Raw genomic sequence first — 23,382 nt, 5'->3', positions numbered from 1 at the left:
ACTACTACTACTACTACTACTACTACTAATAATAATAATAATAATAGGTCGAGTAGAAGAAGCAGACATTAAAGTAGAAGAGGGGGGTTTATTTATCAATTTGACTTCATCAGATGTAGCCTGTCGTAGCCACACAACCATTGAAATTCCCTTTTCTACATGATTATTAAAGGAACAGGAGCCCCGCGGCCCCCTTTTGCATATAGTACAGGATTCAACCCCTGACTCTAACTGAATACTCCCAAAAGTTCAGATTTCGTGTGCATTTCAGATCCGTGCTGTCTGAACAACCCGGCCTCCATTCCGCTGAAGCTGCACGTCTTCTCCCGGGTGCATGTCGCTCTGTATCTCATCCTGCAGTCTTTCACCTGTCACTGAGCTCTCTCTCAATGTCGCTCCTGAATGGAGGGTTCTGTGTGATGGGAAGGGTTGCAAACTTCGCCACTCCAGCCTTGCTTGGTTCAACTGACCTCTGCTGGTTTTCATGGCCCCCTCTGGAACTGGAAGAGACAAGAGGTCCTTATAGAATCATAGAATAGCAGAGTTGGAAGGGGCCTACAAGGCCATCGAGTCCAACCCCCTGCTCAATGCAGGAAGCCACCCTAAAGCATCCCTGACAGGTGGTTGTCCAGCTGCCGCTTGAAGGCCTCTAGTGTGGGAGAGCCCACAACCTCCCTAGGGAACTGGTTCCATTGTCGTATTGCTCTAACAGTCAGGAAGTTTTTCCTGATGTCCAGCCGGAATCTGGCTTCCTTTAACTTGAGCCCGTTATTCCGTGTCCTGCACTCTGGGAGGATCAAGAAGAGATCCAGGCCCTCCTCTGTGTGACAACCTTTCGAGTATTTGAAGAGTGCTCTCATGTCTCCCGTCAATCTTCTCTTCTCCAGGCTAAACCTGCCCAGTTCTTTCAGTCTCTCTTCATAGGGCTTTGTTTCCAGACCCCTGATCATCCTGGTTGCCCTCCTCTGAACATATTTATTTATTACATTTATTCAGTTTATTACATTTATATACCGCCCCACAGCTGAAGCTCACTGGGCGGTTTACAACAATTAAAAATTGTAAACATTAAAAGTATACAAAAGTTAAAAACCATCAAAAACATAAAGAACATGCCCTCCTCTTAACATGACCCCCCCTTGATTTATAAGCAGGGGGGAGCAGAGAGTGAAGCAAGCGTTAAAGGGGGAGGGGTCTCTTCTGTAGTCCCGCCCTCCTCGGTGCCACTGAGTCTGACTGCCTGGTCCGCCCCCCCACCCCATCCCCCCACCCACCCAAAACCTCCTTATCTCTGCTGGCTTCTCTTGTGCAATGCAAACAGTGGTGTTGACCCTTGTGCCCTGCTCCAGGGCACGGCTAGGGGGCGCGCTGCTGTCCAGGGCTGCGCATGCGCTGCGCATTCCCACGCATGACCGGTGTGCTCACTCCCCTTCGCCCTACATCTAAATAGGCCTTCTGACCCGGTTTGTTCGTTTGTATTTATGTTTATTTATTACATTTCTGTGCCAGGCATGCAGCCCCTGCACACGGGGAGGTTTCCAACGAGGGCCGTGCAGCCCGTTTCCCCACGATAAACGACACTGGTTTCATTCTATTAAGCGCGAAGTATTATTACGACTAAGAAAATACATTTAAAGGCATATTTAAAAACGCTGGAGAATTTCAAGTGCCACAGGAGGTGGACCTGGTGTTCCACTCGGGTTTGGCTGCTCCGTTGCAAACTCCAAGTGGCACCAGGGAACTTCCAGAACTCGGCGTGGAAATGTTGGGCGCTGGAGGGAAACTCTGGAGGGGCAGTGGGTTGGCATGGCGGGCAAGGCGCCCCCCCCCCCGTGGCACTGTTAGGGGCAAGGGATCAGGTGCCCCACCTTCATCGCCCTAGAGAGGGACAGAAAAAGGCATCTGCAGTAAAAAAAACCTCCTCCAACCTGGCACCCTCTGGCAGTGTTGGACTACAGCTCCCATAATCCCCCAGCCTTATGGGAGCTGCAGTCCAACACCGCCAGAGGATGCCAGGTTGGGGGAGGCTGCAGTGAAACACTTCAAAATGTTTGGCTGTCAGGCCGGTCTGGGGTGTCCTTCCCCACCTGGGCACCCTTCAGATAGGTCCTATCATCCCCAGCCTGGGGAGGGAGGGCCTTAAAGAATGAGCAGCTCCAGCAGCTCACATGTGGGCCGCTGGTTTAACAGGTCTCAGGTGTTTTCGTAATGTAAGGAAATGTAAGGCAGAAAGAGGGGCGGAAAGGAGTGGGGGGGGGAGTTGGTGTGTACTGACCCAAGCCACCCCCCTCCCCAAATCCTCCCTGCCCCACAGCCCCCCTGGGAGGAGGATGCTCAGCTCTGCTTCCCCCTGGGGGTGGGTTGGGAGACCTGGACAGCTGGTCTACGTGGGAGGAGGAGCGCAGAGGGGGAGTAACCTGGAGCAGGGCGAGGGTGGCAGCAGCGGCTGGAAGGAGCAGACTCCGACGCTGCCTCCCCGGGAGCCCGAGAGTCCTTGGCAGGTAGGTGGGTTGGAGCTCGCGGGAGTGGGTGGGCGCACCCATGGGTGCTCTGGTCTCTGTTGATCCACATTGTGGGCGGGGGGGAGCAGGCGACCACAGACAGCGTGCTGCTTTGAGATATCTTTGAGCTACCTGGCTCAACGGGGGGGGGGGGCTCCAGACCCGTCGGACTACAACCCCCATCCTCCCCAGGAATGATGGGAGTTGTAGTCCGGCACCTGTGGAGCCCAGGGAGGCTAGGCTGGCTCCCTCTGTGCTACAGTTTCGGAGGCAGCCAAAAAACTTTCTGGTTTCAGCAGGCTTTTGGAACTTGACGGGCCCTGTGTTAACGTATTGGATCCCTCCCCCCTTTTTAAATTTTTAACATGTTTTTAATTTTACTGTAGGTTTAATTCTATTTTAACTTTTGTAATTTATATTTATATGTTTTAAGTGTCCATGTTTTAATCTTGTAAACGGCCCCAGTACTGGGGAAAAGGCAGGAAAATAATAATAATAATAATAATAATAATAATAATAATAATAATAATAATAATAATAATAATAATAATGAGGTTCTCCCACCCCCACAGGCGCATCCCCTAATTCTCGGGCCCCGAAAGCAGCCCCGAGAGACCTCACCTGGCCGGGGCTCCCTGGGCCCCCTGGCGCGGCCGGGGCGAGGAAAGCGCTTCGCCCAGGGCTAGGGCTGGGGCCGGCGGAGAGGCAAAGCCAGCTGGGGGTGGGTGGGGATGGGGGTTGATGGACGAAGCGCGTTTCTCCAGCTGCCCTTTGGCGGGGGGGGGGGGCAGAAAGGCCGAAGCCGGAGCTTGGAGGGTCGCGGGGGGAGGCGGCGACCCCTCCCCGGTCCCAAAGGACAAGGGCGAATGACCCTGCGGGCCTCTGGGGAGGGCGTGGGGGCTGGCGGGTGCAATCCAGGGGGGCTCCGGGCCAGAGCCCCCTGGCACCCAGGAAGGTGGAACGGACCGGCCGAGAGCCAGGACGCCTGGGTCCTTCCCTCGGGGGGGGGGGGGAAGCGCGGCTTCGCTCCTGCCCCCTCCCCCCCGCGGAGCCCTGACCCGCCACCGCCGCAGCTAATATTTAACCGGGCTGGATGGGAGAAGGAAAAGGGGGTCCCATCGGAGCAGAATGTTAACCCTCAAGCAGCTGCTTTCCCCACCCCGACGCCCTCCAGATATGTTGGACTACAACTCCCATCGTTCTGGGTGGGGGTGATGGGAGCTGTAGCCCAACATTTCTGCCAGGGGCGCCAGGTTTGTGATCCTGGGTGCAGGAAAAGAATGCCAGGGGGTGAGGCTGGAGGGGACACCGTGCGCGACCCCCCCCCGAAGAGTATTTGTGGAGCTGGGGGAGGAACAGTCGCAGAACGGCCCATCCCCCCACCCCCACCCCCACCCCCTGGCATTCATTTGATTTCATGCACTGACTACATTTCTATTCCGCCGAAGAGTCGGAGCCTGTGGAAGCCAGGGCTGTTTTTTGCCTTTTTTTAGCACCCCCCCTCCATGGGGATGGGGGTGAATTGGGGGTGGGCAGAAGGTTTAAACCTCCCCCTTCCTGCTGCGGTGCTGGGGGTCTGGATGGGTGCCTGCTCACCCCGAGGTGAAAAATAACACCACACTCAGCGGTCCGTAAGGGGAAGACGGGGAAAGGGAATGGGAAGGCCGTCATTGGACCCATCTGGTTTGAGCACCCAGGTCTTACAGGGGCGTGTGTTGGGGGCCCCGTCTGCACCTTTTGCTTTCTTGGCTGTAGAAGGATCTGTGCAGGCCGTGTCTGCAAAGGGGCACCCTGGACGTGGCCCCCAGAGGCAGAGAACCTTCGCAAGGGGTCACCTGCAAGGAGTCCGTCGGGGACGCAGAGCAAGAGAGAGAGAAAAGGGACGTTGGCATCATCTTACCGTGGGTATAAAAAACGTATTTTCAGCCCCTGAAAAACAACAACAGCACAGCCAACATTTACGGCTGTGGGGTGTGTGTGTGTGTGTGGGGGGGTGGAACCCGCTATCATCGCCGTGGCTGCAGGAGGTCCAGTGGGTGTTGAAAGCGGCACTCCCGCCTCCGGTTGCATCATCCTGGCTCTGAATTGCAGGCATAAAGAGAGGAAACAATAACAAATACGGAAGTTAAATATTGCGAAGACCATCAGAAGAGCCCCGAGGCTGAGCCAGACCCAGGGTCCATCTCTGGTCCAGTGCTCTGTTGCCACAACGGCCACAGTGGCTGCCCGGCTGCCCCATAGGACACACACAAGCAGGACATGGTGCAACAGCACCCTCCCGCCCATGTTCCCCAGCAACTGGTGCTTACTGCTTTGGAGACTGGAGGTTGGACTTCGCCATCAGGACTAGGAGCCACGGATCGCCACCTTCTCCTCCTCCAGGAATTTCTCCAACCCCTTTCAAAGCCATCCCCACCTCGTGTTGTTAGGGTCGCAAATGGCCTCCTTCGTGTCCTGTGTGAGGAGCCCTTCCGTTCTTCTGTCCTGAATCTTCTGCCACCCACCTTCACGGGATCATGACCCCGTTGGGTTCTGGTCAGATGGGAGAAAACGAATCTCGCCCTCTGCACTCCAGGCATCATTTCGTACGCCTCTTAATTTTGCACACGCCGTCTTTTTACGTGTCCGAAAGGACTCTCAGGACCTGAACCACCTGACTGCTGCAGGATTCCCCAACCTGATGCCCTCCGCGGCATCGCTAGCCAGGGGGTGCAGTCTGACGCCTCCGGAGCGTGTCCTCTCTCTTCCTGGGCCGGGCTAACCTGCGGGAACCTTCTGAGAGGAGCCAGCCCACCCTGGGGTGCTCCATCCCTAGCCCGCTCTGGGAAGGGGGCCTGCTGGTCCCTTCTGCTGGGTTTCTCCCCAATGCTGCGGGGCATGTGAAGAGTGCACCCGGCCTGGGTTCCCTGTGCTCCCCTCCACCCAGGGCAGGAAGGGCAGAGCTGCTGGGGCCTGCTGCAGGGCTGGGCGTCTGCCTGCCTGCCTACTTGCCTGCCGGGGCTGATAAGCGCCCCAAAGCCTCAGTCCCTGATAAGACAGCCACGGCGCGCACGTCTACAAAATAAGTGTGTCTGTGTCAATGGGGGGGAGGGGGGATGGAGAGGGCTCCTCCTGGTAAGTGAAGGGGGTCTTTTGCACCCTCAAAAGCTTGCCATTTCTCTGCCAGGGCCGCAGCGGTGTGGCACTCAGAGAGCCCATGGACGTTTGGAGATCCCGGATGCAGAAGCTGGTAAGGCAGGGCCTCAGATATCTGCAGCCTGGCGGGTGGTTTGGACGCTGCCCGCCCCTCCCTGACCTCATCCGTCCCGAGCCCTTGGGCTGCCTCTCCCCTCTCCCTCCCTGCAGAAGAGCAAGAAGCCGGCCCGCCGGTCCTACACCATTTACCGCAACGCTGCCGAGGCGGACGGAGAGACAGAGATGGAGGGGCTGCAGGTGAAGGAGGGCGAGGGTGACGGCCCCGTGGCAAGCCTGGCCCGCAGCGGCGCCGAGAGGACTGGTGAAGTGGCCCCATGCCCGTGGACGGACCGCTGCAAGGCCGTGGTGTACCTGCTGCTCGTGGGCCTCCTGATCTTCATCGTAGGTGAGCGGAACCAGCCCTGAGCCCTACCTGTTCCTGCACAGCCGGAGGACCTCCGCCACAAATTGGGCCTCTCCTGGCCACCGTCCTTCTGCCTGTGGGCTGCGGCTGTTATTCCCTGTTTAGCACAGCCTCCCCCAAGCTGGGGCCCTCCAGAGGTGTTGGACTACAACCCCCGTCCTCCCCAAGCCTTGGAGTCCAACACACCTGGCAGGCCCCAGCAGGGGTGTGTGTGAATTTTAACCCTAACGTCATTTGGCTTTGAAGGTTGAGTTAGCACCATAAATGTGCACTTAGAGTACCACGGGGCAGGTGGTCCCTGTCCCAAGGAGCCTACAATCTAAGGTTCAGCAGAGGGAGAAGGGAGGGACGTGGTGGAGGCGGGGGTGAACCGAGGAAGAAGGCGGCATGGTTTCAGCTATGCCCCAAGGCTCTGGATCAATTCTCCAGAGCCCTGAGTGTCCGTTGGTGCCAGTGGAATTGGCTTTATTTTCCGCCGCTTAATTGCCTCCCCCGGGGGTGGGGGGAGTTATGCAGCTCAGAAGGGAAGGGATAACTGCCCCCTACCTACATGCTACAACACTGCCCCACCCCCAAATCTCTCCCTGCATGGCTACCAAGCTTAGGAAAAAAAAATCTGTTTCCATTGGATTGGGATGCTTTGAGGTGGATTCCTGCATGGAGCAGGGGGTTGGACTAAATGGCCTTATAGGCCCCTTCCAGCTCTACTATTTATTTATTTATTTATTCATTCATTACATTTCTATACCGCCCAATAGCCGGAGCTCTCTGGGCGGTTCACAAGCTCTCTGGGTGGTTACTATTCTATGATTCTATGATTCTAAGAAACGGAAATACAGCCTTGTGATTATTTCTGTGCTTACACGGATAGATCCACACAGCCTGTGCCCTTTGGGGCTGCTCCCCCCAAATCTTTTCAGTGCCTAGCGAAGCCCCTGCCAAACCTCGTGGGTTTATGGTCCACCAGGCGTTTGCAGCCTTGACGCCCCATTTCCCCGGCTCTTAAAACCGTCCCGTCCCCCTGTCCCCGTGTCTGCTGGCCTTGCCAGGGTTCCTCCTGGGGTACATCTCGTCCGGCCGCACCTCTTGCACGACCTGTGGAGACATCCTGGTGAACGATGACAGCCCGTACGAGGCGGAGGACAGCCAGGGAGGCGCCACCATGTACTGGGCTGAGCTGCGGGAGATGTTTCAGAAGTACCTCGACGAGGAGACGATTGAAAGGACCATCCGGTGAGAGTCTCCTCCACCCCACCTTGGGCTGGTGTGAGGTGGGATAATCCCAATGGCTTTGTCCCCTACCCACTAATTAACACAGGGCACGATCCGGTGCATAGCTCTTGCGCATAGAGCATAGCTTGTGCATAGCGCATAGAGCATAGCTCTTGCGCTCCTCCCATTCATTTTGATGCGGCTTATGCAAGAGAACTTCCCACTGGATCGTGCCCACGGCAAGCCGCGCCTCTCTGGCGGTCGGATGCTTTCGACTGTCCCCCACGTTCTGCTGCCGGGTTCCCGCAAAGGGGCCAAGCAGCAGGAAAGAGAAAATGTTTGGGGAGCCCTTGGCTTCCCTGAATATGGCTGGGGTTTGCCAGGACTCCGGGATGGCTCATTTTGCTGCTCCAGATGGGACTCCCCAAAGCCAGATCTAGATTTTGGGGGCCTTTGGGCCAGACACTCTCCCTTTGGGGGCCTGACAGGTGCCGGCACTGGTTTCATTTCAGCACCAAGACATGGCTTTTAAAAAAAGCCTTTGATGGCTAAATCCAGCCAGATTGCACATAGTTTTAATTAGTTTTAATTGGATTTACTGTTTTTAAATTCTGTACTGGTTTTAGCTTATTAATGGTTTAATTTGCTTTTAACTGTGTATATTGTTTTATATGGTTTGTATGATTTTAGCTGCGTGCTGCCCTGAGTTCCTTGTGATAGAGGGTGGGGTATAAATGTCTTAATGAAATAAATCATGGGGGGGGGGCTCCCTCAGTGAGTCTGTGTTCTCACTGCCACGGTCAATAGCTGCAAGAAAGGCAAATGCTATTTTGGGCTGCATTAATAGAAGTATAGCTTCCAAATCGCGTGAGGTACTGGTTCCTCTCTATTCGGCCCTGGTTAGGCCTCATCTAGAGTATTGCGTCCAGTTCTGGGCTCCACAATTCAAGAAGGACGCAGACAAGCTGGAGCGTGTTCAGAGGAGGGCAACCAGGAGGATCAGGGGTCTGGAAACAAAGCCCTATGAAGAGAGACTGAAAGAACTGGGCCTGTTGAGCCTGGAGAAGAGAAGATGGAGGGGAGACACGAGAGCGCTCTTCAAATACTTGAAAGGTTGTCACACAGAGGAGGGCGAGGATCTCTTCTTGATCCTCCCAGAGTCCAGGACACGGAATAATGGGCTCAAGTTAAAGGAAGCCAGATTCCAGCTGGAAAGCAGGAAAAACTTCCTGACTGTTAGAGCAGTGCGACAATGGAAGCAGTGACCTAGGGAGGCTGTGGGCTCTCCCACACTAGAGGCCTTCAAGAGGCAGCTGGACAACCATCTGTCAGGGATGCTTTAGGGTGGATTCCTGCACTGAGCAGGGGGTTGGACTGGATGGCCTTGTAGGCCCCTTCCAACTCTGCTATTCTATGATTCTTTTGCTCCTCCACCTCTTTCTCCCCGTTGTTCCCACTTGCTTACTTGACAGGCAGGGAGCAAGTTGCCCCGGGGGCACTGCAGGCAGGTGACCGAGCAGGTGGCAACGGGGGGAAGAGGAGCAGGGCCCCTTCTGGAGCGCGCCCAACCCTGCCTTCCCTGGGCGCCGGCCCCTCGTATGGGTCCCTTTTGTCCCAACGGCGGGAGGGGGTGCCGCTCTGCCTTTTAACATTGCCTCCGTCTGCACAGAAAGATGAGCGAGGGGCCCCACCCGCCCGGCTCGCCTCGCCTCGACACGCTCTCCAGGCACATCCTCAGCTCCTTCACCTCTTACGGCCTGGACCACAGCTGGACAGACAGCCACTACGTGGGGCTGCAGCGCCCCAACCGGTCAGTGGAGGGCCTCGGGGGGGGGGGGCTGGGGCAGGCACTGGGAAGGCTCCGCCTTGGGGCACGTCTGTCAACGCCTGCTGCCTTTCCCCTGCAGGATACAGCCCAATTTCCTGCACCGCGTGGATGCCAATGGCGTTGTGCTGGAGAAGCTGCCCCTGGAAGACCCGGAGGTCTATTGCCCCTACAGCGCCTCCACCACGGCCACGGTAATTCGAGGGCCAGCGCCAGCGCTGATTCACCGTCAGAAGGGATTGTGGGTTGTAATTCCGCCTCCGACCACTAGATGGGGACTTAGCTGTGCCCAAGAGTTCTGGAAGGCCAATACCACGGTTGAGAAAGACGGCTGCCTTTAAAGGGGCAGGAAGTGGAAAGCCCCATGTCTGTCTGGTGTTTATATGCCACCCCACAGCAGGGGCAGTGAACCTCTCTCAGCGTGAGGGCCAGGTTCCGTGTCAGAAAAGCTCTCGGTGGGGGGGGGGGGCACATTCCCGTGGTGGGAGGGGCAAAAGGGGAGGGGCCAAAGAAAGCAGCACATTTTAGCTTAATGCTCTTGCTGCCAGTCATTAAAGCCTTACTAATTGTAGGGTGACCCTATGGAAAGGAGGACCGGGCTCCTGTATCTTTTAACAGTTGCATAGAGAAGGGAATTTCAGCAGGTGTCATTTGGATGCACACAGCACCTGGCGAAATTCCCTCTTCATCACAACAGTTCAAGCTGCAGGAGCCCTGCCCTCTTTTTGTATCTAGTCACTCTAGGCAGGGCTCCTGCAGCTTGAACTGTTATGATGAAGAGGGAATTTCACCAGGAGCTGTGTCCATACAAATGCCCCCTGCTGAAATTCCCTTCTCTATGCAACTGTTAAAAGATACAGGAGCCCGGTCCTCCTTTCCACAGGGTCACCCTACTAACTGGGGCACCAGATTTGGCTTGTAGGACCAGGTTCCTGCATCCTATAACCAGGACAACTTATAATAAGAATAAAAACAAATTAAAAACACGTAACAGTAAAATAGGCCAACTGTAAAACATTTTTTAAAAAAGTAATAAAAGCAGTCGCAAAGATAAAACACATTAGAGCCAGGATTGGGTGGGGGGTGAATTAAGTCTTTACCTGGTGCCAACGTGACATCAAAGGAGGTACCAAGAAGAATTGGGGGGGGGGGAGAGGGGCACAGGATGCCTCACTCCCTGGCCCCCCCTTCCACCGCCGCCCTCCCTGATGTGCCCTGGGGACAACGGTTTCCCCTATTTCGGACTCCACCTGAGCCTTGGTTTCCCCCTCCGTCCGTCTGCCCCCAGGGTGGCCTGGTTTTTGCCAACTACGGGCGCCGAGAGGACTTTGCAGCCTTGCAGCAGCGTGGTGTCAGCCCACAGGGTCACCTGGTCATTGTTCGTGTTGGGGAGATCAGCTACGCTGAGAAGGTGAGTCCGGGTACAGAATTGCGACCCTCCATTAGCGGCGAATTCATTTGTTTAGGTGGTGTGAAAAAGCCCTAGAGTTCTTCAGGTGAGAAAAGCAGGTCTGAGAGATTGTGGGGACAACTGGCTGTAATTTTGCCTCTGGCCACCAGGTGGTGACATGGCAGAGCTCAAGGAAAGGGCTTGGAATATTAATGTGCCAGTCAAAAAAGATGGCTGCCTTAAAGGGGAAGAAAATTAAAACAGTCTTTTGAAGACTCGGATGGAGTGAAATAGAACATTGGGGCTCTGGAAGCCAGAGCACCTGTTTTCTCTGTGCGGTGAGAGGGATGTTGTGGGTTAATCATGAGAGGGACCAACCCGGCTCTTTTTGTCACAGGTTGCCAACGCAGAGGCTGCCCAGGCCAAAGGCGTCCTCATCTACCCAGACCCCTTTGATGTCCCGCAAGATCCCCGTAAACTCGGTCTATCCCCAAACACAAGCATTTATGGACATGTGAGTGTGGGGTGGGTGGGTGGGTGGTGGATGGGCTGTACTGGGATCTTGACAGAAATGTGGGGTGGGAGACAACTTCAGAGGAGCCCCACTGGTAGGGTGACCCTATGGAAATGAGGACAGGGCTCCTGTATCTTTAACAGTTGGCTAGAAAAGGGAATTTCAGCTGGTGTCATTTGCATGCATGCAGCACCTGATGAAATTCCCTCTTCATCACAACAATTCAAGCTGCAGGAGCCCTACCTTAGCATGACCAGATACAAAAGAGGGCAGGGCTCCTGCAGCTCTAACTGCTGTGATGAAGTGGGTATTTCACCAGATGCTGCATGCATACAGATGGCACCTGCTGAAATCTCCTCTTTACAATTGTTAAAAGATACAGGAGCCCTGTCCTCCTTTCCATGTGGTCACCCAACCCACTGGAACAGACCCAGTGTGGCTCCAGGTTGCCATGCCCAGCAACTGGAGTTCCCAGGTAGACTTCCTCCAGCCATGGAGGTTCCACTGGCCACACGGCTAACAGTGTTCTCTTTCTCCTGGATCTCCTCATGTGTTCGTAGGTTCACATGGGTGCTGGAGACCCCTACAGCCCTGGCTTCCCTTCCTTCAACCACACCCAGTTCCCCCCGATACAGTCCTCGGGACTCCCCACCATCCCTGCTCACCCCATTAGTGCTGCGGTGGCCACCCGCCTGCTCAGGTTAGTCAGAGGGAGGGAGGCTTTCCTCAGGCTGCCGGGATGGAAAATGGGCGGAAGAATGGGAGGGTCAGCACGGACGGCACACCCCAGGGGTCTCTGGGGAAGGCGGAGGCTGGGGGTCAGGCCAGGAAGAGGCCTCTCTCCCTGAGCCCCCTTTTCATTTCCCTGGCAGGCGCCTGACGGGCCCCACCGCCCCCCAAGCCTGGAAGGGGCGCCTCCTTGGCGTGCTGTACCAGCTCGGTCCGGGGGAGCCTGGCTTCCGGCTGCAGCTGGGAGTTCAGAATGTGAAGCGGTCAGTGATGATCAGCAACATCTTTGGGTGCATCGAAGGGAGATTTGAGCCAGGTAGGTGGTGGGGCTCAGAACCCCCGTGTTTTCTGAACGGGGGAAGGCGGGCATTATTGCATGACCTGGGGGAGCTGTGCCCATGGAAGGGGGGGTTGCATTTACTGGGAAGTTACGCCGGTCAGCATTCTTCCTCCTGCTGCACCTGAACGCTGGTTGTTTTTGCCTACATATTATGCGTTGCCTCCTCCCACTAGATCATTATCTCATTGTGGGGGCTCAGCGGGATTCTCTGGGACCGGGTGCCGCCCGTTCTGGGGTGGGCACGGCCATTCTGCTGGAGCTGGCCCGTACCTTTGCAGCCATGGTGCAAAATGGTAAGCAGCCCCGGGATACGGACGAGTCCTCTAGGAAGTTGGACATCCTCCAAGTTGAAAGGGCAACCCTTTGCTTTGCCCACTGAAAACCTATGGGATGTGGCTGTCAAAAAAGATGGCTGCCTTAAAGGGCATGGGGAAGAAAATGCACCATTTTGAGGAACAGGGCCTGATTAACGCTCGAAGGGTGGGTCCGGGGAGACATCTTAGGGGAAGGGTCTGGAAGAGGTCTCTTTGGTCCAGCCCCCATCTGTGTCCTCTTCCCACCATCGCAGGGTTCCAGCTACGAAGGAGTTTGCTCTTTGTGAGTTGGGACGCCGGGGATTTTGGCAGCGTGGGATCCACTGAATGGCTGGAGGTGAGTAAGCCAGGGCTGGGGTGATCTCCTCACGACCTACAGATGAATTGGGCTGCGTAAGAAATGGACGTTTGAAAGGGAAAAGAGGGCCAGGCCACATGTTGGTGTGTGCGCAAGTGCGTGCATACACACTTTTCTCTTGCTCACCTTTGAGGGCAGCTTGGTGGAGAAGCCCTCACGGGGGACGGCCTTTTCTGCAGTGGCCCCACACTACCCGTTACCATTGGGAGTCCGTCTTTGCAAGCTTTTAGGAAGGCCCTGAAGGCTTCCTGTAGCTCATGGCTCTGGCCTTCCCCCGGCTGTGTTTTATCGCATTGTTTTCAGATGTCGCTGCGGTTGCGTTGCAGGTTCTTAGTACTATCTACACCAATGGGTCTTTATCGTTGGCGTTTGTTGCGTTCATGAATTTTTGCTGTTTCATTACTGCCTTGTGTTTTAATGATACGGGATTGTATCGTTGTCAGCTGCCTTGGGATGTCTCCTGCCCTGAAATCTAGTATCAGAGGCAGTAACCCCATATACACCAGCAGCTGGGGAACATGGGTGGGAGGGCACTGTTGCACTGTGTCGTGCTTGTGGGTCCCTGGTCGACAGCTGGTTGGCCACTGTGTGAACAGAGGTCTGGACTAGATGGACCCTTGGTCTGATCCCGCAACTGGGCTCTTCTGATGTTCTTAAATGCAGCCTAGGAACATTTGAAAGAAATGAACGCGTTGAAACATTCAGGCACCTGGGTTCTCTGGGAGGGAATCTGGACAGTGTAGGGTCACCCTTTTGAGCCTGGAGAAGTGTGGAGGAATCTCCCAGACCTTGTGCTCAGCCGGCAGGGATAAACCTCTGCTTCTCCCCCCAACCCTGTCCTGCATGGGGCCTTGGTATCACCGTCAGCGAAGGGACAGGCCGAATGGGACCCACACATCTGGGTTGGCTGCGAAGGCCAGGCAAAGTTTATGTCCCCTTGGCAGAGGAAATCCTGAACAATACAACAGTGGTGGTGGTGGAGAATTCTGCCAAGTTTCTCTACAACAGGCTGTTCAAACTTGGAAGATCCTCCCACATTGTTTTCTGATTGCTCCTCCCTCTCTCCAGATGTGTGGCTGGGGTGGGATGCATGGAGTTGCAGTCCCAACACATCTGGAGGGCACCAGGTTGGCGAAAGCTGAGTCTTATGGTGTGTTTGACTTCCTCACCTGCCTGTCTGGGCTCCTCGTTTCCTCATCTCCCCCTCCTCTCTTTGCAGGGGTATCTGACTATGTTGCACCTCAAGGCAGCTGCGTACATCAGCCTGGACAACGCAGTTCTGGGTGAGTGAGGAAGCCCCCCCCTCCAGTCTTCTGTGGGGGCAGGTGGGCCCTTTGGGAAGGTTTTGGTCATGGGATCAGGGCTCCTGGGTTCTCCGAGAGAGGGAAGGGGTCCAGAGGTGAAGGGGACGGGAAGCCGGAAGCTTTGATGCCTCCGGTTTTTTTAACGCAGGGGTAAACCTGTTTAGTGCGTACAGCTTTTGCAAGGTTGAGGAAAGAAGCTGGGAATCCCCGGTGGAGACGATAGGGGCCAGAGAGGCCGGGAGCCTTAGAACCTTGACATTCATTCTTAGTGCGGGTTTTCTCTCCTCATTCCAGGAGATGACAAATTCTTGGCCAAGACCAGCCCAGCTCTGGTCAGCCTCATTGAAAGCGTCATCAGGCAGGTGAGTCGGACCCCCTTCTAGGACCCCCTGGGCAGCCGCTGGGTTAACGCAGTCGACGGGAAGGCCGCCGGGGTCCTGGGGTTCTCTTGGGGAGGCGTTGGGGGGGGGTGCAGAATGGTGACAGCTGGGGGCCAAGCCGGATGTGATGCGTTGCCTAAGACGGGGCAGGGCGCTCTGGGTTCTGTGGACTGGTCACGTTTACAAGGTAAAGGCCGTCCTGGGTTCAAGGAGTTTGGTGCTTTAGCTTCAGGTCAAAAGTGAGAGTTTATTCTCCACCTCCGGACCGTCTTTCGGCAGGTGGACAGCCCCAACCGCAGCGGCCAGAGCATCTTCGACCAGGTGACGGAGCAAGGCCAGCGCTGGGAGAGCGAGGTGTAAGAGCTCAGAGCCGTGACCCCCCCCATACCCACCCCTTGTGTTTTTGAGGTCCTCCCTTTGACACCCACCCCCCCACTTCTGAACCCCAATTCCCTTTATCCTCCTCTCGTTTGATCCAAGGCTGAGCCCACGAAATCCACCTTTGGTGTTGGGGCTAGAGAAGCTGGAAAGTCGCAAACAATGCCAACGAGAAAAGAGCCCCTGAGCATATGCAGAATAACCACTCCATTGAATAAGCACCAGTTTTTGATTGGCCCACAAAAAATACGGGATGTGGGCTGTCCAATGTGGCTGTCAAAAAAGATGGCCGCTTTAAAGGGGATGGGAATCAATGCGCCATGTACAAAAGCAGCCCGAAGAAGGACCCAGGCCCCCATATTAGGCCTCCTCTCCTTCCCCTTCCCTTCCCTTCCCCGCTTTGACATCCATATTTATTTATTTTTACCTGCCCTTCCTGTCAGCATCCATCCGCTTCCCATGGACAGCAGCGCCTTTGCGTTCACCTCGTTTGGAGGGGTCCCTGCTGTGGAATTCTCCTTCGCAGAGGTGAGGGCCTTTCCCCTCCGTCCTGGGTACGGCACCGGGGTAGAAGCGGTGGACGGAATGTGGGAGGGCTGCAGAACCCCACGTCTCCCCCCCTCCCTCAACACAGAAGTAAACGGGACCAGCGTTTATGACGTCACTCTTGCTCATAGTCCACGTTTGCTGCCTCTCTGGGTTTCTTTTTCCAAAATGGGGGGTGGGCAGAGGGGTAAGGAAGACTTTAAAATGTTGGGGAAAGATCCACTGCCCATGGCGCCACGCAGGGATGGGAAAACGCTTTCAGCTCGAAGACCAAATTCAGTGTGGTGTAGCAGCTAAGGTGTTGGGCTGGGACTCGGGAGGCCTGGGTTCGAGTCCTCACTTAGCCATGGAAACCCACTGGGTGGCTTTGGACCAGTCACAGACTCTCAGCTCAACCTACCTCGCAGGGTTGTTGTTGTGAGGATAAAATGGAGAGGAGGAGGATTATGTACACCGCTTTGGGATAATTGGAGGAAAAAAGTTTGGGACCACAATACGTGACGGAACGCCCCTCCTGACATGAACCTCCCCGTACACTGCGCTCAACATCTAAGGTCCTCCTCCGAGTGCCTCCTCCGAGGGACACTCGGAGGATGGCAACAAGGGAAAGGGCCTTTTTGGTGGTGGCCCCCCGACTGTGGAATGATCTCCCTGGTGAGGCTTGCCTGGTGCCAACATTGTTATCTTTTCAGCGCCAAGTCAAGACCTTTCTCTTCTCCCAGGCATTTAACAGCATTTAACAACATATGCTAAGTTTGTTTGTTTTTTAATGGACCCCAGAACTGTTGTTGTTTAAAACGGATACTGTTTTATACTGTTGTTCTTATATTTTTGATGGTTTTAAATTTTGTATACTTTTTTAATGTCCACTGTTTTTTAACTTTTTAAAACCGCCCAGAGAGCTTCAGCTATGGGGCGGTATATAAATTTAATAAATAAATATAGATAAATAAAAGGTGGGATATAAATGCAATAATTAATAAATAAATAAATTTGGAGCAGCTCTTGGGGTCTGCTTTCCGGATTCCAACCATGGGTAGGCCGAAAGGCCAAGCAGGTGGAGAAAAGATACTCCAAATACAAGCCTATTATAGCTTAAAGTACTCTCCGCCGGTAACGAAGCCTTAGTCTCAAGCATTCAGAATCCAGGTGGAGGTGGGGGAAAGCCCTATGAAGAGAGACTGAAAGAACTGGGCATGTTTAGCCTGGGGAAGAGAAGATGGAGGGGAGACATGAGAGCACTCTTCAAAGACTTAAAAGGCTGTCGCACAGAGGAGGGTCAGGATCTCTTCTCGATCCTCCCAGAGTGCAGAACCCGGAATAACGGGCTCAAGTTAAAGGAAGCCTGATTCCGGCTGGACATCAGGAAAAACTTCCTGACTGTTAGAGCAGTACGACAATGGAGCCAGTTACCTAGGGAGGTTGTGGGCTCTCCCACATTAGAGGCCTTCAAGAGGCAGCTGGACAACCACCTGTCAGGGATGCTTTAGGGTGGATTCCTGCACTGAGCAGGGGGTTGGACTCGATGGCCTTGTAGGCCCCTTCCAACTCTGCTATTCTATGATTCTATGACCTGCACAGAAGCCGGGAGATCACCAAATGATTGGCGGTTGAGGGGAAGGGGTGGGGCCAAAGAAGGGGGCGTGTCCATCTTGGGGACCCCAGAGGGTCAGGGTCAGACCTGGACCCAAGGTTCCTGATCCCCTGCTTTAACTGGGTCTCTGCTTGCAGGACTCTCGCCTGTACCCGTTCCTCAACACGATGGCGGACACGTACGACAACCTCAACCGCGCGCTCTACGGGCGTCTCCCTGCCGTGGCCAAGACCGTGGCTGAGGTCGTGGGCCACCTGCTGATCAAGCTGACCCACGACCACCTCCTGCCCCTCGACTACTGGTGCTACGGGGATGTGCTCTTGCAACACATCACGCGCTTCAACGCATACACCACCCAGCTGAAGGTGGGGCCCTGAGATTTCACCTGGGGAGGCAGGGGCAGGGGCCCGGTGGCGATCCCTGGAGATCTGCTCCAAAAGGGGAGAGAGATGGGGAATGTGGTGGAGCTTGACAAGAGCTTGACCCTAGGCGTCTTGTCGTCACGCTCTGCCAGCTGCACAACTTAAGAAATTGGAAGTGGATCAGGGACGGGGTGGGGAGGAACGTGTTTGTGACGCTCTCCCTCCTTGCATGCTGGTATCCCTTGCCCAAGCCCCCCTTCCTTCCCGCCATTAGACATTTGGATCAGCAGTGACACATCTGTGATGATCCCCCACACTGGCACCATTGGAGGAGGTTCCCACAGGTGAGAATCAAACTCATCACAGGTGTTCAGCCAGGTGTGTTCCCAGTTACCTCCACCAGGGGGCACACGGTTCCTGGATGTGCCTTCTCGTACTGCAGCGCCATCTAGTAGCCAAAACGTGCAACTGCAGCCCTGGACGCTTGACCTTCCCTATGGGATGAGACGGCCCCGATTCCTCCACCTGCTTCCTGTACACTTTCCGGCCCACCCGTTTCCTCTTGAAGGGTCATTTGTGTGCATGGCAAGCCTACCTGTCTGCCCTTTTCAAAACACTGCGGTGCAAATAACTTCCATTATTTCAAATCTGGTGTAGCTGTGATTTTTGGATTGCAGGCGGTCATCATGACTGTCCCCATAGTAGCATTGTCTGCTGCTTCATTTCCCTTTGATACAAAGTCTTTATCCTTGGTGTGTGCTCTGCAGTGAACTACTGCAATGGACTTCGGTAGTTGTATAGCTTTCAACAACCAAGAAATCTCGGGGGCGTTTGCTATGGCTTTTCCAGGTGCTGTTATAAATCCTCTAAGGCAGTGGCTCCCAAATTTTTTCAGGTAACCGCCCCCTTGGTTCAGCAAACTCATGCCCAGTGCCCCCTGCGCACAGCCCCTTTAAATGGGAAGCACCCGCCGCAGGCTTGCTGAGGGAGGGAGGGAAAAGAGAGCAAACGCCTCTGTTTTGCAGCCGGCGTGGTGGAGCACACCGAGCAGGGTATGTCTCTTCATTAGCGTTTTGGTGCTTTTGAAACATTTCAATTCACCGTTAAAAGGACTCTTCTTAAATGGTATTAATACATGTGTGGATTCTCCCCCTATATGGCTTGGGACCAAACTACCTTCTCCCATAAAAATGTCCCTGGGTCTTAAGACCTCCTGGAGAGGCGCTTCTTGGAAAAGACCACCTCAAGCGCCCCCCTGCCAGCCACCCCTTTGCCTCTTAGTGCCCCACTATGCAATCCCACCGCCCCCAAGGGGGCAGTACCGCCCACTTTGGGAACCACTGCTCTAAGGCATTGTGAATCATGTTGTACTGGAGCGTGTTCAGAGGAGGGCAACGAGGACAATCGGGTCTGGAAACAAAGCCCTATGAGGAGAGACAAAGAACTGGGCATGTTTAGCCTGGAGAAGAGAAGGCTGAGCGGAGACCTGATAGCAAGGAATTGAAAGGTTGTCACACAGAGGAGGGCCAAGATCTCTTCTCGATCCTCCCAGAGTGCAGGACACGGAATAACGGGCTCAAGTTAAAGGAAGCCAGGACATCAGGAAAAACTTCCTGACTGTTAGAGCAGTACGACAATGGAATCAATTCCCTAGGGAGATTGTGGGCTCTCCCACACTGAAGGCCTTCAAGAGGCAGCTGGACAACCCTCTATCAGGGATGCTTTAGGGTGGATTCCTGCATTGAGCAGGGGTTGGACTCGATGGCCTCAGAGGCCCCTTCCAGCTCAACTATTCTAGGATTCTAAAAGGTGTTAGAGAGATCAATAACAGAAAACTATGGAAATCATGGATCTTTTTCTGCACAAAGTAATACATGCAACAGCAGCAGCAGCATCTGCAAGGAGAGTCCCAAACTGGAGGTAGCTGGGTTGATCCGCATCAGCCGTTCTAGCCATTTCCCTCTCTTATCAGGAGCAGGGTGTTTATCAAGCTACTGGGTCTTAATTGCCCATTCAGTAACGAGCCAAAAATGCTTTACATTGCAAGGAACAATACATTGTTGTTGGGAAAATTCAATTCATCCACCCCACCCCCAATGTGAGGATAGCAGCTAAACTCAGAGGGCACAGGGCATTCTGGGGTGGGTGGGCAGATGACGCCAGCGTCGTCCCGTACCCCCCCCCCCGGCTCATGCAGAAGTGCCCGTGCTGCCTCCCGTGAGCCCTGCCTGCGCTACACCACCGGCCTGAACCCCTGTTCTGTCTCGCCCTTTTCCCTCTCCACCAGAGCCGTGGGCTGACCCTGCAATGGATGTACTCAGCCAGGGGGGATTACACTCGGGCGGCCGAGAAGCTGCGGAAGGACATCTACAGCTCCGAAGAACACAATGAGAGGCTGTTGCGCATGTACAACGTCCGCATCATGCGGGTGAGACGGAACAGGATTTGGGGAGCAGGGGAGGGTGGGTGGGAGGTGAGCCGGCATGGCTGCTCTGCTCTCCGCAGGTGAACAGCACTGAGTTTACACACGCATATTTGGGCAGAACGATCTGCCCTGATCAAGGACCTCTTCCTGTGCCATAGCTCCCATTTTCATCTCCCCATCCGGGCGCCTTATGGGTAGCACAAGGCAGCCATCTCCTGCTTTCTGTGTCTAGGCCATCCTCAAATCCTCCCAGAGTGCAGGACACGGAATCAGGGGCTCAAGTGACAGGAAGTCGGATTCCAGCTGGACATCAGGAAAAACTTCCTATTAGACCAGTACGACAATGGAATCAGTTCCCTAGGGAGGTGGTGGGCTCTCCCACACTGGAGGCCTTCAAGAAGCAGCTGGACAACCATCTGTCAGGGATGCTTTAGGGTGGATTCCTGCACTGAGCAGGGGGTTGGACTCAATGGCCTTGTAGGCCCCTTCCAACTCTGCTATTCTAGGATTCTATGAAATACACCTTAGCAATGGCAAATGCAGGAAAAGGTGGTGGGGGTGGTGGCAGTAATTCTGGATTAATTAGCTAGGAATAAAAGGGAGCAGCCTTTTAAAAATGGGGTGTGGGTGTTTGCCCCTCCCTCATGGGCATGGATGAGTTCACCCCTCTAAACTTGCAGCATAGAACAACCCAAATGATCAAGGGGCCGGAGCTATTTCCCTGGCAGGAAAAGTCACTACGGCTGAGGCTGCTTAGCTTTCAACACAGGCGAGTCCAGGGAGACATGAGAAGGGTCCTGAATTATGCCTGGCGTGAAGGGAACGCGTAGGAGGAAGTTTTCTCCCTCTCGTCTAATGCAAGAGCCCAATAAGGTCATCCCATAAAGCTGATTGATGCGAGGGCAGATAAAAGGAAGGACTGCTTCACACCGTGTAGGGTTAAACTAGGGAGAAGCCTCCAATTGGGATGGCTTTAAAACAGGGCTTAGACAAATTCCTGGAGGAGAAGGCATGTTCAGAGGAGGGCAACCGGGATGATCGGGGTCTGGAAACAAAGCCCTACGAAGAGAGACTGAAAGAACTGGGCCTGTTTAGCCTGGAGAAGAGAAGATTGAGGGGAGACATGAGAGCCCTCTTCAAATACTAGAAAGGTTGTCCCACAGAGGAGGGCCAGGATCTCTTCTCCATCCTCCCAGAGTGCAGGACACGGAATAACGGGCTCCAGTTACAGGAAGCCAGATTCCAGCTGGACATCAGGAAAAACTTCCTGACTGTTAGAGCAGTACGACAATGGAACCAGTGACCTAGGGAGGTTGTGGGCTCTCCCACACTAGAGGCATTCGAGAGGCAGCTGGACAGCCATCTGTCAGGGATAATTTAAGGTGGATTCCTGCTTTGAGCAGGGGGTTGGACTGGATGGCCTTGTAGGCCCCTTCCAACTCTGCTAGTCTATGATTCTAAGGCTGTCAATGGCTGCTTGTCCTGATGTCGCTGTGCTGTCTCCAGAATCTGAGGTCCTGTACCTATGTACTTCAGTTGTTGGGGAACATGGGTGGGAGGGTGCTGATGCACTCATGTCCTACTTCTGGGCTTCCCACAGGCCACTGTGGGAACAGAATGCTGGACTAGATGGACCCATGGTCTGATCCTGCACTAGGGCTCCTGCTAAGTTCTTAATTTTACTGAACCCCCCCCCCAGCTCCTGACACCCCTTCACAGAAGACCGCTAGACGTAGGAGACAAAGCCATGAATTACACACAAAATTATGCATGGTGTGGAGAATGTGGACAGGGAGACATTTCTCTCTCTCTCTCTCTCTCTCTCTCTCTCTCTCTCTCTCATAATACTAGAACCCAACAGAGTAATCCCATGAAGCTGAATGGTGGGAGATTTAGGAGACAGATTCCTTCGCATAGCGGAAATCGCTACCACAAGATGTAGTGATGGCCACTAATTAAAAGGAGGTCAGATAAATTCCCGGGGGAGAAGGCTATTAGTGGCTACTTGCTTCCTCCAGTATCAGAGGCGGTATGCCTATGTACACCAGTGGCTGGGGAACATGGGTAGGAGGGTGCTGCACTTGTGTCCTGCTTTGTGGGGCCCTGGTCGACAGCTGGTCAGACCCTGTGTGAACAGAAAGCTGGACTGGATGGGCCCTTGGCCTGATCCAGCATCAGGGCTCCTCTGCTGTTCTTATGAACTTTGGGGCACCTCTGCTCTACTCACACCACCGCCTTTTCTTCCCCAGGTGGAGTTCTACTTCCTGTCTCAGTACGTGGCGGTCACAGAGACTCCGTTCCGACACATCTTGCACGGCCGGGGTCCCCACACCCTGGGGGCTCTGCTAGAACACGTCAGCCTCTTGCGGGACGCCCCAGAGAGGTTTGACGAAGCCCTCTTCCGCCGCCAGCTGGCCCTCGTCACCTGGACGCTGCAAGGGGCGGCAAACGCCCTGAGCGGGGACGTCTGGAATATTGACAACAACTTCTGACCCCCAAAGGGGAAGATGTCGAAGGGCGCCTCCTCCCCGTTGGAGCCGAAATGAACATTTTGCACACACCCCAAACGTGCCAAAACTGAAGTCTGAAGTTTGAATTCTCAATATTCAATACTGAGAAATCTCCGTGTTCAACATGTTCTCCTTCTTCCCTCAAAACCTCTACTATCAAAGAGCATCGGAGATTGCTGCAAAACAATTTCGTTTGGCAGAATAGAGATGTTTGAACTTCTCACATTCTCAAGCAAACCCTCAAATTCAGCTCCGTCTCCTAAACTCTTCTATATTCTCTACGCAACCTGGATCCTTTCCCTCCCCTATTCTTAACTTATCAGTGGCAGGGGTCACTATAAATTGTTCATGTATTGCTATGCAATAGGATAACATGCCGTGGTTGTATTCCCTCAACTTAATTCCCCCCCACTTTGTTAATGACCTCGTTAATGACTTGCCCTCCTAATGTATCAGTGGCGGTGTCTGCTATGAATTGATTTGATTTATTGCTATGTAATAGAGCAAAGTCCTGTGTTTCACTTCCACCTGCTATTTTGCAGCCCCCACCCCACCCCCACCCCCCAATTTCCCATTTGTCAGTTGTCCCTTTGCTGATCCCCTCCAGCTTAATTAATTTATCAGTGGCAGTGATCACTATAAATGTTTATTGCTATGCGATATAATGAAAACCTACCTACCTTACCTCATAAATAATAACTGAAACCTTGTTAGTTTATCAGTGGCAGAGATCACTATAAATTATTTCTTATTACCTCTGTGTGATGATTTCTCCGCCGACTGTATTATCTGGCTAATCAAACACACAAACGCTAGAAAGGACCCAATTCGATGCCTGCTTGTTACTTACCCCGAAACCCCACAGTACGGCTTTCCCCAACCTGATACACTCCATATGTGTTGGAGTACAACTCTCATAGTCCCACAGCCAGGGATAATGGGAGTCGTAATCCCATGCATCTGGAGGGCACCAGGTCAGGGAAGGCTAGTAAAACAGGACTCTGGGGCTCTAAGAATCATAGAATGGTGAGTTGGAAGGGGCCTCTAAGGCCATCAAGTCCAACCCCCTGCTCAATGCAGGAATCCACCCTACAGCATCCCT

The 23,382-nt window shown here is 54.1% G+C and overlaps 1 protein-coding gene and 1 long non-coding RNA gene across 6 annotated transcripts; one reads left to right on the top strand and one right to left on the bottom strand.

Annotated features, from left to right (window-relative positions):
• Positions 1 to 68: 68 nt before the first annotated feature.
• On the bottom strand, positions 69 to 5,836 carry LOC134406972 (uncharacterized). The gene is made up of 2 exons (XR_010025995.1): positions 4,402 to 5,836; positions 69 to 500 (listed from the first exon to the last, which is right to left on the bottom strand). It is a non-coding gene; the product is annotated as an uncharacterized LOC134406972 (long non-coding RNA).
• Positions 2,424 to 23,034, top strand: TFR2 (transferrin receptor 2). Of its 5 annotated transcripts, XM_063138631.1 has the most exons (20): positions 2,424 to 2,501; positions 4,257 to 4,402; positions 5,668 to 5,730; positions 5,847 to 6,081; positions 7,149 to 7,332; positions 8,981 to 9,121; positions 9,219 to 9,330; positions 10,425 to 10,547; positions 10,924 to 11,040; positions 11,601 to 11,740; positions 11,913 to 12,085; positions 12,283 to 12,402; positions 12,678 to 12,760; positions 14,001 to 14,064; positions 14,380 to 14,447; positions 14,745 to 14,821; positions 15,287 to 15,371; positions 17,121 to 17,348; positions 19,633 to 19,773; positions 22,020 to 23,034. In XM_063138631.1, exons 3-20 carry the CDS (start codon positions 5,698 to 5,700, stop codon positions 22,260 to 22,262), a joined length of 2,367 nt encoding a protein of 788 aa, XP_062994701.1. In that variant the 5' UTR covers positions 2,424 to 2,501; positions 4,257 to 4,402; positions 5,668 to 5,697; the 3' UTR covers positions 22,263 to 23,034. The 5 variants fall into 5 exon arrangements, with proteins under 5 accessions (XP_062994701.1, XP_062994697.1, XP_062994696.1 ...); XM_063138627.1 differs by lacking the exon at positions 2,424 to 2,501 and having other exon boundaries at positions 3,946 to 4,402; positions 5,850 to 6,081; XM_063138626.1 differs by lacking the exon at positions 2,424 to 2,501 and having other exon boundaries at positions 3,946 to 4,402.
• Positions 23,035 to 23,382: the final 348 nt, after the last annotated feature.

Source organism: Elgaria multicarinata, chromosome 11, assembly GCF_023053635.1.
Source record: "Elgaria multicarinata webbii isolate HBS135686 ecotype San Diego chromosome 11, rElgMul1.1.pri, whole genome shotgun sequence".
Classification (NCBI taxonomy): Eukaryota; Metazoa; Chordata; class Lepidosauria; order Squamata; family Anguidae; genus Elgaria; species Elgaria multicarinata.
Note: the sequence above shows the minus strand (reverse complement) of the source record. Positions and strands in the feature narration are given on the sequence as shown.

What these genes read in the sequence shown, in the direction of transcription:
- TFR2 (XM_063138626.1), top strand. Translation starts at nt 4,157, where the DNA reads ATGGGAAGGCCGTCATTGGACCCATCTGGTTTGAGCACCCAGGTCTTA. An exon ending in TGCAGCCATGGTGCAAAATG is followed by an intron (nt 12,403 to 12,677) that starts GTAAGCAGCCCC and finishes CCACCATCGCAG; the next exon opens with GGTTCCAGCTACGAAGGAGT. An exon ending in GATCCACTGAATGGCTGGAG is followed by an intron (nt 12,761 to 14,000) that starts GTGAGTAAGCCA and finishes CTCTCTTTGCAG; the next exon opens with GGGTATCTGACTATGTTGCA.